The sequence below is a fragment of the Gymnogyps californianus genome, chromosome 8, assembly GCF_018139145.2.
Source record: "Gymnogyps californianus isolate 813 chromosome 8, ASM1813914v2, whole genome shotgun sequence".
Taxonomy (NCBI): domain Eukaryota; kingdom Metazoa; phylum Chordata; class Aves; order Accipitriformes; family Cathartidae; genus Gymnogyps; species Gymnogyps californianus.
Window position 1 is genome coordinate 15,057,244 of NC_059478.1, and position 15,566 is coordinate 15,072,809.

At 36.9% G+C, this 15,566-nt stretch overlaps 1 protein-coding gene across 1 annotated transcript in view; it reads right to left on the bottom strand.

The window, feature by feature from the left end:
* Positions 1–15,566, bottom strand: part of LOC127019090 (hornerin-like) — a 56,185-nt gene that overhangs the window by 9,096 nt on the left and 31,523 nt on the right. The window contains exons 40-62 of the mRNA XM_050901007.1: positions 13,753–13,794; positions 13,612–13,650; positions 13,163–13,204; positions 13,021–13,059; positions 12,666–12,707; positions 12,525–12,563; positions 12,076–12,117; positions 11,857–11,901; positions 10,443–10,481; positions 8,792–8,830; positions 8,056–8,094; positions 7,757–7,795; positions 7,431–7,469; positions 7,123–7,161; positions 6,348–6,377; positions 4,856–4,897; positions 3,184–3,213; positions 2,938–2,973; positions 2,146–2,184; positions 1,824–1,862; positions 1,395–1,433; positions 999–1,037; positions 112–150 (exon numbers count right to left, since the gene is read on the bottom strand). Of these exons, the coding sequence (XP_050756964.1) occupies positions 112–150; positions 999–1,037; positions 1,395–1,433; positions 1,824–1,862; positions 2,146–2,184; positions 2,938–2,973; positions 3,184–3,213; positions 4,856–4,897; positions 6,348–6,377; positions 7,123–7,161; positions 7,431–7,469; positions 7,757–7,795; positions 8,056–8,094; positions 8,792–8,830; positions 10,443–10,481; positions 11,857–11,901; positions 12,076–12,117; positions 12,525–12,563; positions 12,666–12,707; positions 13,021–13,059; positions 13,163–13,204; positions 13,612–13,650; positions 13,753–13,794 (897 nt within the window). The remainder of the gene's footprint in view (positions 1–111; positions 151–998; positions 1,038–1,394; positions 1,434–1,823; positions 1,863–2,145; positions 2,185–2,937; positions 2,974–3,183; positions 3,214–4,855; positions 4,898–6,347; positions 6,378–7,122; positions 7,162–7,430; positions 7,470–7,756; positions 7,796–8,055; positions 8,095–8,791; positions 8,831–10,442; positions 10,482–11,856; positions 11,902–12,075; positions 12,118–12,524; positions 12,564–12,665; positions 12,708–13,020; positions 13,060–13,162; positions 13,205–13,611; positions 13,651–13,752; positions 13,795–15,566) is intronic.

Here is a 15,566-nt window from a genome sequence, read left to right on the forward strand (position 1 = left end):
CTGTTTTGCTCTAAGCCACTCCTTTATAAAATATTCTGTTTTTCACAAAACAGAAAAAGAGAAAGGTAAACAATGGAAAAAACAACCCATAAATAGAAAAACAATTCTCACCTGTCCTCCATAATGGCTGCCACCTGAGAAAGATGGACCCTGAAGCAAAGGTGCCAATTATTTCTCTATCAAAAAGCTTCTTTAAGGGTTTTTGAAAGAAAGACTATTTTCTTTCTCTGTTGTACAATGAAAGATTACGGAAAGATAAACACTCAACCTATTCTTTTATGTGTTCTATGCAAATTAGGGATGGTCTGTAACATACAAATCTTCCATAATACGGATCATGAGCTATTAGGATTATATACCTAGTTTCGGGAGACTGTATTTAGACTGAAAATCTCTTTCTCCTCCGATTCCCTCTCCAATAAATCTGACAGTAAATGTTTTCAGAGGCCAAGGACAAGTTTGTTGTGGATTTCACTCCATATTAAAGGCTATACCACTAGGCAGCACTAGGAACCCTACCCATCATCTTTCATTTCACAAGGGCATGGAACACCTCTTAACAACTCCTGACCTTCTCCTCTGTTCCCCTCCTGAGACATACTGCTTCTCTGGTATCAATTCTGATATTGCATTTTGCTGAAGAAAGTGAGGTATTCCATAGGTTGAGGTAAAGGAGGAATGCAATCTGCTTCCAGGCACTCCTTACTGTCAGAGCTAAGAAACCATGACAGCAGCAGAAGGGAAATGGGTCCAGAATGAGGAGGGTAGGTTGGAGGGTAGAACAAGGCCAGAACTGCATTTACTGTGATACAACAGAAATACTGGCCCTTCATAGTTTTTGTATTGTTTCAGATCATATATCTTTAGATACCTGATCAGCTATTACCAGATTAACAGAGTTTACTCAAAATATTATTTTTTCAGTCAACAGAAAAGTACCAAGTTTTGATATAGAAGCTGGGTGTTAGGATAAGGACTACAGAGGAAGAGATTCTTACCTGTCCTCCATACTGGCTGCCTCCTGAAGAAGGTGAACCCTGAACAAAAAGAATTAAATGATCTCTATATCCATGTCACAGTACTCCTTTAAACCATGCTCCATATGAAGGGGAGGTACCCAGTTTCTTTTAGTGCAAAACTGTGAGTGGACTGAACCAGACTGTGCAAAAAGGAGTGAGACTCATCTGCATTTACTATGATGCATCAGAAATTACATCTCCTGAAAACTCGCCTGTAGCTTTGTATCACATATGTTTATAACTACTATATACCTAGCAACAAATTAAATAGAACATGGAAAAAAATAAATCAATCTCCTTAAAATATTCTTTTACACAGAGAACTACCAAGTCTCTTGGATAAAGTAGTAAACACTACAAGGGAAGAATTCTCACCTGTCCACCATGCTGGCTGCCTCCTGAGGAAGGTGAACCCTGAATATCAACAAAAAAGGAAACGGAGAACTTCTTTACACCCATTTCATAGAATCATAGAATCATTTCATGAGGCTTTTAAAAATTTTGGTCAGCTTCATGAAGTACTACTTTATTTCAGAAAGACGTGACCTCTAGTCCTGCAAATTTCAGGAGCCAATTGAGTCAGCCATGTATTTCACATTCTATTTTTTCTTAGTCTTAAATAATGGTCTTCATCTGAACTTGTTTTGTTTAATCACAGTAGCACCAGACCGCTACAGAGAAAGATTTACTAAGAAGATTTTAGACTAAGATAAGTAAAGCTAAGGTAGACAGCCATGTAGACAATGAATAAACTACAAGTTTGCATAGGTCAAAACTACAAAAGTGGGGACTATTAATGCTTACTTGTCCACCATAATGGCTGCCTCCATACGATGACGACCCCTGGAAAAATATTGAAAATCAGTTATTTCTGAATATCTAATTCATGGAGACGAGCAGCACAGACATCTGTATTTTGTTATTTGGCTGCTCGTTTGTAATCTTCCCAGGATAAACTCTGTATTTTTGTCTTCCTTGAATTCACACTATTACTACAGACAATAGATCACTATAAAGTTTCTTGAAATATTAAATTGCGATAGCTATCTGGATAATCCTTTACTTGATAAGAGTCAAATAATGGTAAAAAAAATATATATATAAAATATTAAAAGTAAGAACTTACATGTCCACCATACTGGCTGGCTCCAGAGGAATATGAATCCTGTAAAGAATACCAAATAAGTGAATTACCTGCTGTAGAGTTTCCTTTAATCAAAACATGACTCTCCCAGGACAACAGGAGCAAGAGAGCAAGGTAAGAGTGAAGGCAGGCAAGCAGGACTTTCAGTATGCTTTAATAACTAGGAGTTCAAGCCTTACAAGGTAACTTGGGGAAATACCTGAGTTCCTAAGCAAAGGTGGAAGGCAAAAAAACCTACTGCTTTGTTTGTGTGACTGGTTGGGAAGGTTAAAGCAGCATCCTTTCAAGTTCTTTCTCTGCTCATTTCTGGACAATGGCATTTCTTTATTGGAAAGCTGAATCCTGGGCCAAAGCTAGCAGGAAAAGATAAGCTACCTAACAGGACTCTGAAAACCAAACTAAGCGAGTTTACTGAAACCTCATACAACAAGAAGTGTCTTTAAAGAGGGGAGATAGGATTTGTTTTTCTTAATGGCATTAGGTCCACTAGGAATCAAAAATGCTACATTTTGATTCATTCTTTCCCCACACCTATTTTTTGTGTGAGCTTCATTATGCAAGTTTCACAAAAACAAGGACACTATTTGCTAAAAAAGCCATCGTCTATAATTTTTAGGACATATCAAACTCAATGATGAATTTCCTTTACTGAGTTTTTGCTCTTTAAACATAGTTCCCATATAAAAACTGAATTTAATTTGAGTTTGTGAATAACCATCATTTTCGGAAGCGGCAAGCTGGCTCTCCTTTTGGAATGTTGGAATGAGTGCTTACTTGGCTACTGTACTGGCTGCCTCCAGAAGATGAGCCCTGGGAAGGGGAAAAAAAAAAAAAAAAAAAAAAAAAAAAAAAAGAAACCAGTTATTTTTCTCTCATCGAACTATTTTAAAGCAAAACTTCTTGAAGGACAGCAGTATATAAATTTCTGTTCTAAAATTTGTTACTTGGGTTTAAAATCCACTCAAAATGTAAAATCTAGCCTTCCCTACTTTGTTAATACATCTAAAATTTAGTGTGTACCTGTCCACCAGAATGGCTGCCTCCAGAGCCCTTTCAGAAAGAAAATACCAGTTATTTCACTTCAAAGGATCTGATTGAAGGATAGGCAGCTTATTTCTTCCAGTTTAAAATCAGCACACTGAAGAATGACATCGCTACAAGAAGCTTTTAGTATTCATTCTTGCAGAGTACTACACACCTTTTGAGTACTGAGCTTCCACAAGATCTGCTAAGCTTATAAAGAAATGAAACTGTTTTGTGTTTAGTATATAATGTTAAGCATCTATCAGCAATGTGTCCTTCATAAGGAATCTTAACTGTGTAAAATGACTTTTCAATTGCCCTGTAAAGAAGGTATTAAAGACAATGTTCTGAGGTAGACTGCAACATATAGTTGGGGGAGAACTAAGTTCTATGTTCAGTATGCAAAAGCCATTCTCCCATGCTGAGGTACTGGGTGCATCTACGCATTAAAGTACAGATCAGGAGTGTGCCTTTGAGACAAAACTCCTGATAGTCCCCACTCACTGTAGTTTGTTTTGCATCATGGAGTGGTCTCAGAGTGAATTAATTGGATGCCTTTCAGATTAAACTAAACTGTAGAATGCTCTCTAGGGGCACACTTAATGCATTCAGGTAGTAAATGGACTTTGGGTGCATGGGACCAGACCAGAGCAAACCCTTCCTGAAATGTGTATAGTGTGGCCATCAGTTTATCACCACTGACTATTTCACTCTATAGAGTAAAACAATCCTAGCAGTTTGCAGTACTTGTCAATGTAGACACAGCCACTATGTTCCCTCAATCTTTATATACAATCCCTGATTCCGAACTGCTGTCCAACGACGGCCAAGTCAGTAAAAAACAAAAAAATCAGTCCAATTGGAAATTTCAAAGGAAACAAATCCCAACATCAATAATATGAAGGACGTAGAACACAGGTGGGTAAGAATATTTTCCTGACTGTAGATATATACACATTCCTCCTTCCTACAAGGGAGCACAAGACCAGTCCTATTTATCATGTAATATTAATTTTTGTATGGTACATTTATGTAGCTTTGTCCAAGCCAGCTTTATATCAGTTAGCAGTCTGGCAACAATGCCATAGACTTCTCTGCTAGATACAAAAAGACCCAAATGTTTTTTCTCACTTTAGTGCAGCACATACAGAGCTCCAGTGACATACACGCCATGACTTTCTAACACTTGATAAACAGAACTGGTCTTGGGAACGCTGTAAACAAGTCTCTCCTGCAAAAGAGTTCTTATCCATATGAGAGGGCTAGCATTGTTAAATTACTGATCTAAGAATACTAACCTTTCTTGCAGTAAATGATCTAAGAGGAATACAAACACATAAATCCATGTCCTTAGGGGATATTTTGACATAATTCCAAGGAAGCCAATGGAACTGACTCCCGAAGTAAATATTTGTATTGTTATGTACCTGCGTTTGTGCCAAACAACATTATTAATTCAAAGACTTCTCTTTGAATGAATACTACTTCAAATGGACAGAGAAACTGAGTGCTCCATGAATGTCCTGTGTGTATTTTTAATTGTAACTAAGGTAGGTTATTTTCACAAGTGTTTGACTTCTATTAGGTACTGACTCTTTTTAACCTCTCTAGCCATTATATTGACAAAACAAACACAGGGCACACTTAAAAGCTGATGAACATTGCTTACATTTGCAGAGGAATCACTTCTGACTAAGGTAGGGGATCCACCCTGGGGGGGGGGGTGGGGCGGAAAGAAAAGAAAAATTAGGCTTTGTCTTTGATCATAAACTAAAAGTGAAACAAAAAACTTTAGAATGCCTGTTCTATGATATTTTAAAGGAAAAATATCACAGTCTGAAATTAGATTATACTTACACTTCACTCACTTTTCTTAATTTGCCAAGATAGCAAATAGTCTTTTTTGGCCTGGAAGACCATACATCACAAACTAACATTTTGTATCTACCCATGACTCATTGCCTAGAAAATAAGAATGCTACCCAAGGTGCAGGAATGTCCTTCGCATCCTACATGTTGATTGACCACATATGATTTGCTTTGGAAAGCATGTATTACCCTATTTCACAGTCTTTAAATAATTTCATACAGACTTAAAAGCACAAATGAGAAGTGGCTCAGTTTTGTTTTTTTATTATTTGGTAAACATTGATTTCTGAGACAACTTTTTATGGCTGGCAATTTTGTAGACTTGATATTATTTTAGCTTCCCTTCATGATAGGTCTTTTGTCAATTAATTCTGCTACTTAATGCAATCAATTTTTTTTTTTTTTTTTTTTTTTTTTTGAGAAGAGATACACATCTCTGTAAATACTGTATGGTAATGGAAAGTCACTGCTCAGAGAATACACCTTGCTGCCAACTTTGGGGGTTCCTGGCTTGTATCAGGAATAGTGTGGCCAGCAGGACTAGGGAAGTGATCGTCCCCCTGTACTCGGCACTGGTGAGGCTGCACCTCGAATACTGTGTTCAGTTTTGAGCCCCCCACTACAAGAAAGATATTGAGGTGCTGCAGCATGTCCATAGAAGGGCAACAAAACTGGTGAAGGGTCTAGACCACAAGACCTGTGAGGAGCGGCTGAGGGAACTGGGGTTGTTTAGCCTGGAGAAAAGGAGGCTCAGGGGAGACCTTATTGCTCTCTACAACTACCTGAAAGGAGGTTGTAGCGAGGTGGCTGTTGGTCTCTTCTCCCAGGTAGCAAGTGACAGGATGAGAGGAAACGGCCTCAGGTTGCACCAGGGGAGGTTTAGATTGTATATTAGGAAAAAATTTCTTCACAGAAAGGGTTGTCAAGCATTGGAACAGGCTGCCCAGGGAAGCGGTTGAGTCACCATCCCTGGAGGTATTTAAAAGACGTGTAGATGTGGTGCTTAGGGACATGGTTTAGTGGTGGACTTGGCAGTGTTAGGTTTATGGGTGGACTCGATGATCTTAAAGATCCTTTCCAACCTAAATGATTCTATGATTCCAAATTCTTCATCTTGGCATAATGAGAAATAACTCCTACCAAGTCAGTAATATGTAAGTCACCAAAGGAACAATGAATATAGAATTAAGAGTACATTCAAATAAATAAGTCAGAAATAAATAAGACCACAGATAATTTTCCAGTTAAATAATTTAGTAAAAGAAAAAGTATAATGAACAAATAACACTTACAGAACTTCCCCCAGAACAATCACATCCACCCTGTAAAGAATGCAGAAAACATTTAAGATATCAAGAGCACAAGACTGAAAGGGACTCCAGTTACAACTCAAATTACTCCTACCATCCCAGGTATGCAAGCCATAAAGTTACACTCATAACTGCCCAAGTGCCCAACTTCTAGAAATTAGTCTATTTTTTTGTTCTCTTCATCCTGTGCAACTATTCCTGCACTTATTGCTCTGACGGGGCAAAAAACTTCTAATTTTGTTATCTTCAAATTTATTATCTACAATCTTTACCTTAAAAACCTTATTCACCAAAAGAATGAGTAAAAAATTCTGAGTACTACTACAGAAAATATTTTGGGTCTTTTTCCCCTGAAGAGGCCAGAGCACCTGGAATACATGCAATACTCTCTCATGCTACAGATGTTACAGAAAACAGGTGATTTCTACTCTGATAAAACTAACTGAGAGGTGACCAGGGGTTCACCACTCAGTGCCTCACTTTCCACATTCAATCTGCATGAAATGTGTAAGAAGAAAAATGTTTAGCACCAAAGCAGGTACAGAAGCTCAAATACAACTGCCATTCAGACAGTTACTACTGGCTGCTCTGGCCTGCGGGATGTCTGAACAACATGGAAAAAGAACGAGTTGCTGGGGCTTTCGGCAAAAAGGACAGTGGTGAAGGAAAACAGTTCTTGCGAAGGAAAGATAAGCAAAGTAAGTTGTGAGGGCCTGACACTAGGACAACTGAATGGTGTGGAGAAAGAAAAGCATACCTGTCCACCAGACTGGCTGCCTCCTGAAGAAGTTGAACCCTGTAAAAGTTACATTTTCATTTAAAAGATTTTCTTTAAGTTTGACATGTATATTTGATTACAATGTATTGTCTTTTACTCTCTAAATTATGTTTGAAAAGATCTATCTGGTTAAGAACCCAATTTTATCTACAGAAAGATTAATGAGGACAACCCCCCCCCACAGCAGTCTGGAAACTTAGGTATTACCAATCTGGTAATATTTTCTTGAAATATGTACAAGGCGGGGGGGGGGGGGGGGAAACCAACACTGAAGAAAAATTTCCCACCTGTCCACCATACTGGCTGCTTCCAGATGAGGATGAGTCCTGAAAAAAATAAAAATCACTTAATTTATATTTTAAAAGTATAAATTAATACCAAATATTTATTACTTTAATTTGTTTCCTGGTGTTAGAACATCAGTTAATACATGTTATATATACAAGACCACTCTGCTTACACTTGGACTTTTAAGTAGAGATATATAAGGAAAAGGTGTTTGAGTACCAAATGAATCTTTCTTCCAGATAAAAAAATTGCTGTAATGCAATATGAGGACTCAAGCTTTTGTATAACAGATACTTCAGGTCAAAAATACAGAGTTAGTATTTACCCGTCCACTGTAGTAGCCACCACCTTGAGAAGATGATCCCTACAAAAAGTAGACCCAATTTATTTTTTTTAAAGTGGCTTCAGGAAAACAAGACTATGTTGTTGAATAGTCATACACACATTTTTAAATTTTTTTTTTTAAAAACAGTTTGCCATTTGGTTTCACAAGACATTATGCCAGATGTCATGAGAAATTCTAGGAGATAAACAGTTGGGTATAATTTACTCGTCAGGATAATTTTTAAATAGAACAGCCATTTTGGAAGGGAACCGCAAATAATGAATAAAATAGATGCTTACATGTCCACCTGACTGGCTGCCTCCTGGGGAATAAAAATCCTGGAAAAATGTATTGAAATTGCATGAAAAAACCAAAAACTTCCTTTCTTTTATAGAATGGAAACATCAGGATGGAAGCTGAACTCCTTCTTGCTTCTCCACATCCCTTAATTTTCTCTCATGGATTGTTCAAGAACAACAACAAAAAGGTCTTTCTTTATAAAACAGCACATGCCTGTTGATAATTGCTCTTTTGGTGAAAGATATTCTTTTGGATACAACGATTAAAGAGTTCTTATATGTCCAACAAAATTTCTCAGTCTGTGTCATTTACTTCTCACAAGAATAAATAAAATGGGTGCCATATAAAAATCACAGGAAAACGGAAGCCCTTGTAAGTCATACAGCACAACAAAGCAAAGGGTTTAACTTAGAATAAATGCTGGACAAATCAACGGTATTGAAGCCTTTTGCAGTCAGGCAATGAGTAAAATAGCGCAGGAACCTGAACAAGTAAATTGTGGTACTGTGTTTGTAATGCGAGTTTGAGATTCAAGAGCACACCTCAGCATCAGTTGGGATTTCTAGCAGTACTTTAACACTTTAACCATATCCTCATTCCCTCTGTGCTTGAGGACTTTCTATCCCACACTGGAAGCTGCAACGCCAGCTTCCACACAAGATGTAATTTAGGTGGCTAGCAGTTGCCAAGCACTGGGGCAGACACCCTGGCAACACGTAAGGAAGGAGTGCTTACCGGTTCACTCTGCTGGCTGCCAGATGGTGAGGTGGAATCCTAAAAAAATATTAGAATCTAGTTATTGCATGGCAAATATTTCTGTATTTTTCTAAGCAAGGGTGGAAGGCAAAGAAAACTACTACTTGTTGGAAAGGTTGAAGATGCACGATAAGCATCTGCTGTAGAATAAGCATCATTCTTTCAAGTTCTTTCTCTGCTCATTTCTGGAGAATGGCATTTCTTTATTTGGAAAGCTCAATCCTGATATAGCGTAATAAAGGAATGAGTTCACGTCTCAATCTATGTTATTTCCTCTTAGAATGCTACAGGGGAAAACAGCAGCACTTTAAAAGCTATCTTGGTTCTTGTAAGACTTCAGTGGTACACAGCAATGTTGTTATACCTTAGTTTCTTTCAGAGAGCCTTGGGGCCCTCTGTAGTACCATATTTTAGCTTTGCTGAATATCCACAAGAAGATTTTGATACAGAAGCTGCGTGGAAACTAATAACGCACTATACTTGTGGCTGAAGTGCACAGCTGAATTTTTATAAATTTGTGGAGAACAATTCCCTACTAACCAGGACACTGGAAAATAGACTTATTAGAAATCCAGTTAAAGTACAATCAATTACTGAAGACTCCGAGAACATGAGACAGTTAACTTGGGAAGTTTTACGAACAGCTTCACCAGAATTAATAGGAAATATACTTCAGTCAGAAGAAAAGGCATGTTCTTAAACAGAAAAGCAAGCAGTTCTCACCACACTACATGAAAGCAGGCCATTCCTATGCAATATATAGATGAAGGAACTTGAATCTTATATGTCTGGCATTGGAAAAACACAAATGAAGTGGAATGTGAACTGGAGATAGAAAGAGAGGGAACTAGTCTGTGCAGTATTGATAAGAGAAGTTGTATTGTAGAAAAAGAATAAAATGAGATAGTGATTAAGGGTCAAATATGATGTGGTTTCTCAAAAAGACAAGGAAAAGTTGAATTTTAAAATAAATCTGTATTTTAAGAGCAGTTATGTTTGAAAGTCTTAATTTGTGGGAATTGTTATAAGAGTCCAGAATAGTAAACATATATGGTATGTACTCTTATGGAAATAAATCACAAAAAATAACCCTTAAGAACAAGAATGGCTGATCTGACATATTGATTGTACTGTTCTTGTAGTTAAATTAGTGTTATTGTATTACATTAACTCAGTGAAAAAGTAGCCAAATTAAATTGCTGGAGGTAAGAAGTATCTGATTGTTTTGTATACCATGAGCATATACTAATATTGAGTTTTGATGGAAATTGTGAAATAAAGGAAAAGAGCTTCGTTTGTAAGTGCTAGTTCTAATAGCAGATTCAAAAGATATATGATTGTTACAAGTGAGAACTGTTGTATAATTGCAATTTTAATTTGCCAACTCCTTATCACACCATAGCACAATAATGTGACATAATTTCAATCTACATTTTCCTTTATCTATAGAAAAAATATAATTTCAAAAAGTTATTGCAGAAAATTACTAAACAACATAGGTGATTAGGATGTACTGTGAAGTAGCTCTTGAAGATAAGATGATGAGATAAGGTAAAGGTCCATGTAAGCACCTAGATACTTTAAAAGGTAGTAAATTCTGATATGGATATACTTGAGAAGAAATGCTTACACTGTCATCAGTTTCACCGCCTCCTATGGAAGGTGAATCCTGTAAAATAATGGAAAAACATTTATTTTCATATAAAAAGGACTCTTACATGATCATACTTGTGGAGAATATAAAATAGAAGAATAAAAATAACCAGCCACTTAGAATCTCCAATTTCACCTAGACCAGGGAATGTGCAAGAAAAGAAAAAATACATAACTTTACCTGTTGCTTGAGCAGAAGAGGTTAAAAACACACCCCTCCTTGTAAACACATGTTTTTATAAGGAAAAATTTTAGATAAAGTTGTTCTGCAAATTAACCATTCTTTACATTCAAAAATCCCATTATCTATGCTTTCTTTCTAGATCCTGCACTAGAAGTAGCAACACGACAAAATTTTCTATGAAAAAGCAATCTGGATTATATGTCTTATTATTTTTAATAAATAATTCTGTATGACTTTGGCTCGTTAAAATGTATTGCTAAACAAAACGTAAGATGGTCCCTACAGAATGATCCCACAATGAGATTCACATCAATAAATACAGACTTCCAATACAGTATGTGCATTCCCCTAGACTTTCAACAGCTTCTGCATAAGTAAGGTGTGTAAAGTAAATGCACAAAATATTTTCCTTTTGAATGAGCTAATGCATAAACAATAAAGTAGTTAAAGCATTGAATAGTCACAGCGGCACAGTTAGCAGGACAGTGTCTATAGCGCATCACCTTCCCTCCATTGTGGAAACATTTGGAGTTGTAAAAGGGTAAATAAAAGTGAAGAGAAACAAAAGGTAAAATGGCATTTCCATGGTCATCACTTAAAAATAATTGAAATATAGAACCCGGTGGACATAAGAACACAGCAAGCTTAAGCTTTTGATGCATAGACAAATAATATTTACTTGACCATAAGATCCAGCACCACTATATGTGGAAAATCCATCCTGTTCAGAAAACATAAATCATTTTCATATTGCAAACAGACTTTTTTTTTGGACACTTACTGTAGGGATCCCCGTCTGGGGAGATTTAAAAAAATATGAATATTTACTTAGTTATCAGAATGGCTATGGAGCAACTCAGTTATGCCCCTGTAAAACATTAATTTAATGTATTTTTAACTCAAATTCTATTTCCACTTTTGAAGAGACCTTAATCTTGCAGATAATTCAAAGCTAGCATTGTTGAGGAGAATAAGCTTTAACGGTTGGAGGCACCCCACTTTTTACTCCCCTATAAACTTTCAGGCTACTTTATAAAGTATATGCAAATTCACTCTGCAAAGAAAAACAGCACCTTCATTAAAATATAGTGAGAGCCAAAATACAGAATATAGATGTATATAGGAGCCAGGGTATTGGCCCTCAGCACCCTTTATACAAAGAGAGAAAGAAAAAAAAAAAAAAAAAAAAAAAAAAAAGAGTATTTACCTGACCATAGGATTCACTGCTGCTGTCATAGACAGAAGACCCTCCCTGTGCAGAAAACAAAAAAAGTTTATTGTTTTGGTTCACTCAAGAAGGAGTTTTCCTTCTTTCAAGGACAGTATAGGAATGAAAATAACAGAAGTCTGTTTAGTAGTTGAAATGTTCTCTCAAGGAAGACTTTTAGACTGCTCCTGTGCAGGCACCAGTGACCAGAATATTTACCTGGTTACCGGAGTAAGAGCTGTGGGAAGAACCTGGGCCATCCTGAAAGGAAAACACAGACCAGCTATTTCTTGCAGACAAGATGAGTATTTAAATACCAGTGTATCTGGTTCTCACTTTACACCCTTTCTCCCAATTTTGAGCTAACGTTTATGTACCTAAATAAAAATCAAGACCAATATTTTTAAAGTGGAAGAAGTCTTCTGGCAGTAATTTTCTTAGCCTGCTGAAATTTGAATTGTGCAAGGAAGCTGCAGATACCATTCCATACTGTTCTCTGTCAAGCTTCACACCGCTAGGTTACATCAGGGTTAGTTTAAGTTTTCTACTCTGAGGGACAACTGTCAGGTCTGTAATTATAGCCTGTCACAGCACCCACAATATCAGGAGTCTAGGAACCAGGATGATGGGAGTCTGCGTTATCCTGGTAAGGGAGGAAGAACAACTACCTGTCCATAGGATCCTCCGGGATAGAAGGAAGGCCTTCCCTGTGCAGAAGACAGAATGGGTTACTGGTTTATATTTGGCTAGTCCTTCAGGGAAGGTTTTAGATGGAGCTTCTGAATAGGGCATTTTATCTGAATGTTTACCTGGTTACCAGAATACATGCTGTGTGAAGAACCTGGGGCTCCCTGAAATGAAAACACAGACTAGCTATTTTCTTGCAAACAGGATGGTGTAAATAGCAATGTACCTGACTCTCACTTTAGGCCAATATTGTTAAAGAACAAGGAACTTTTTATCACTAATTTTCTTAGCTGGATGAAAGATCATTCTGTGGAAGTTGTAAACACAATTTAGTGTTTTCCTCTGACAGACTTCGTGTTGTAAGTTACAAACGATTGATTCAATTCTTGGGTATTACATTTCACAACAGCCACTCTATGGGGAATATAGGAATGAAGGTTAACAGAAGTCTGTCTTATCTTTACAAAGAACACTTACCTGTCCATAAGATCCACCAGGATAGAAGGAAGACCCTCCCTGTACAGAAAACATAAAAATGTACTGTTTTGTAGCCGAAATGTTCTCTCAAGGAAGACTTTTAGACTGCTCCTGTGCAGGCACCAGTGACCAGAATATTTACCTGGTTACCGGAGTAAGAGCTGTGGGAAGAACCTGGGCCATCCTGAAAGGAAAACACAGACCAGCTATTTCTTGCAGACAAGATGAGTATTTAAATACCAGTGTATCTGGTTCTCACTTTACACCCTTTCTCCCAATTTTGAGCTAACGTTTATGTACCTAAATAAAAATCAAGACCAATATTTTTAAAGTGGAAGAAGTCTTCTGGCAGTAATTTTCTTAGCCTGCTGAAATTTGAATTGTGCAAGGAAGCTGCAGATACCATTCCATACTGTTCTCTGTCAAGCTTCACACCGCTAGGTTACATCAGGGTTAGTTTAAGTTTTCTACTCTGAGGGACAACTGTCAGGTCTGTAATTATAGCCTGTCACAGCACCCACAATATCAGGAGTCTAGGAACCAGGATGATGGGAGTCTGCGTTATCCTGGTAAGGGAGGAAGAACAACTACCTGTCCATAGGATCCTCCGGGATAGAAGGAAGGCCTTCCCTGTGCAGAAGACAGAATGGGTCACTGGTTTATATTTGGCTAGTCCTTCAGGGAAGGTTTTAGATGGAGCTTCTGAATAGGGCATTTTATCTGAATGTTTACCTGGTTACCAGAATACATGCTGTGTGAAGAACCTGGGGCTCCCTGAAATGAAAACACAGACTAGCTATTTTCTTGCAAACAGACATTTAAGTAAGTGAGTCCATTTCTGAATTTCTATTCTTTCAAAATATAGCTTTCAAAAAGGTCATTACTGCAATCATTAAAAGTGAACACTGGTTATATTTGTTAGAGATAAGGAAACCTGTAGCAGGTACTTTTCTGTTCAGGTTAAAAGACCTGAAAGAAATAGTAACTTTTCATTTTATTCTTTCTAATCACAGAATCCTATGTTATACCTAGCAGACTCTATATTGTTATAGATGATCATGACCCTTACTGTGTTTTTAAAAATTGCCAGAATACTGAACTTCCAAAGTGTAAATAGGGTTTAGGAGAGCAGATTTTTTTAGCTCACCACTTAAAGGAGAAGACTATTTATTTACCAGTACATAACATCCATTATTACTCTCACATCCCCTTTATATACAGAACAGACAAAGTATTGTTCTATGGTTAGACTGCTTCCTCAGAGACTATTTGTAGACTGAGCTCTTGTCTTTATATGAAGCTTAAAGAAAAAGTGGCATAATTGCAGTGTGAGGAATTTGGGGATCCACATAAGGAAACCCACTGTTTCCTTTGAAAGAAGATGGTTTAAATATGTATAGCTTTGACTCTTAATTTATAATCTTTTCCAAGTTTGAAAAGACCTTCAAGTAACTCATAGCTTTTAAGTTTAGAAGAAAGCTTTTTGCAGGAATTTTCCTCCTGGGCTGAAGAATCTTCAAGGAAGTAGATGACTGTCTTTTTTATGTAAGATTTATGAATGCTGGTTTGTTTATACATATACATCTACCCATACCTTCCTTTTTTTATTCAGAAGAACGAACCTGCCTATCATGGCCAATGCATTTACATGCTAATCTTAGGCAGTGCTACTGCCATATGTAGAGGATTGACCCTGGACAGAAAATGAAAGTAAGTCCGGTTTTTAATTCAGTCTATTCCTTTGCAGAGATCACTGAACTTTACTGTTGGGTGAAGACAAAGATCAAGACTACTGCTACCTAGTTTATCATAAATCAATTCTATCAGCTGACAGTATCACAAACTGAAATACAAGTCTCTTGTGTATCAAAGTGGACACATGTGCACTGAGAACTGGTTTTCTAAAATGTCCAATTAGATGTCTTATTTTCTTCATGTTGAAAATTATTGTTTGATAGCAACTAAGTACACTCTCCTCCCCCGGCCAAGCTGTGGTGGCTTGCCATTAGAAACTAAGCCTTTTTTTGCACCATTTTTAGCATGCAAAGAAAAAGGCCCTATTAGAATGAAAACTTGCATAAAGACGTCCACCTTTTTCCTTGTAAATAGATTTGCTTATACAGCATTACAATCACACAACAAATAAAAAAGTTTTTCCTCGATGAAGTTTCAATATTAGTTATTTTAATAGACTAGTCTATATTTTAAAACATGTAGGTCATGAGTACCGCTCAGCCTCAATTATATGAAAGAGGCGGTATTTTACATAACCAAAGTTACTGTTGATATATGTTAAAGTTAATGACATTTAAGTTCAGAAAGCAGTAATTTCTTTATACAATTAGTTTGTTTAAATAGCATGCTTTTTTATAGAAATAATAATCCACAATATGATTCTTGTTGAAATTGAAAACTAAAAAAATATTACACCATTCAAATGGGTTCATGTAAATACAGCTTCAATAAAAGTTTCAAAAATAAATTTTCAGGTAGAAGATAGGTGACTTTAAAATCCAAGTTCACCTGGCAAAACCAGGTGAAGCCAG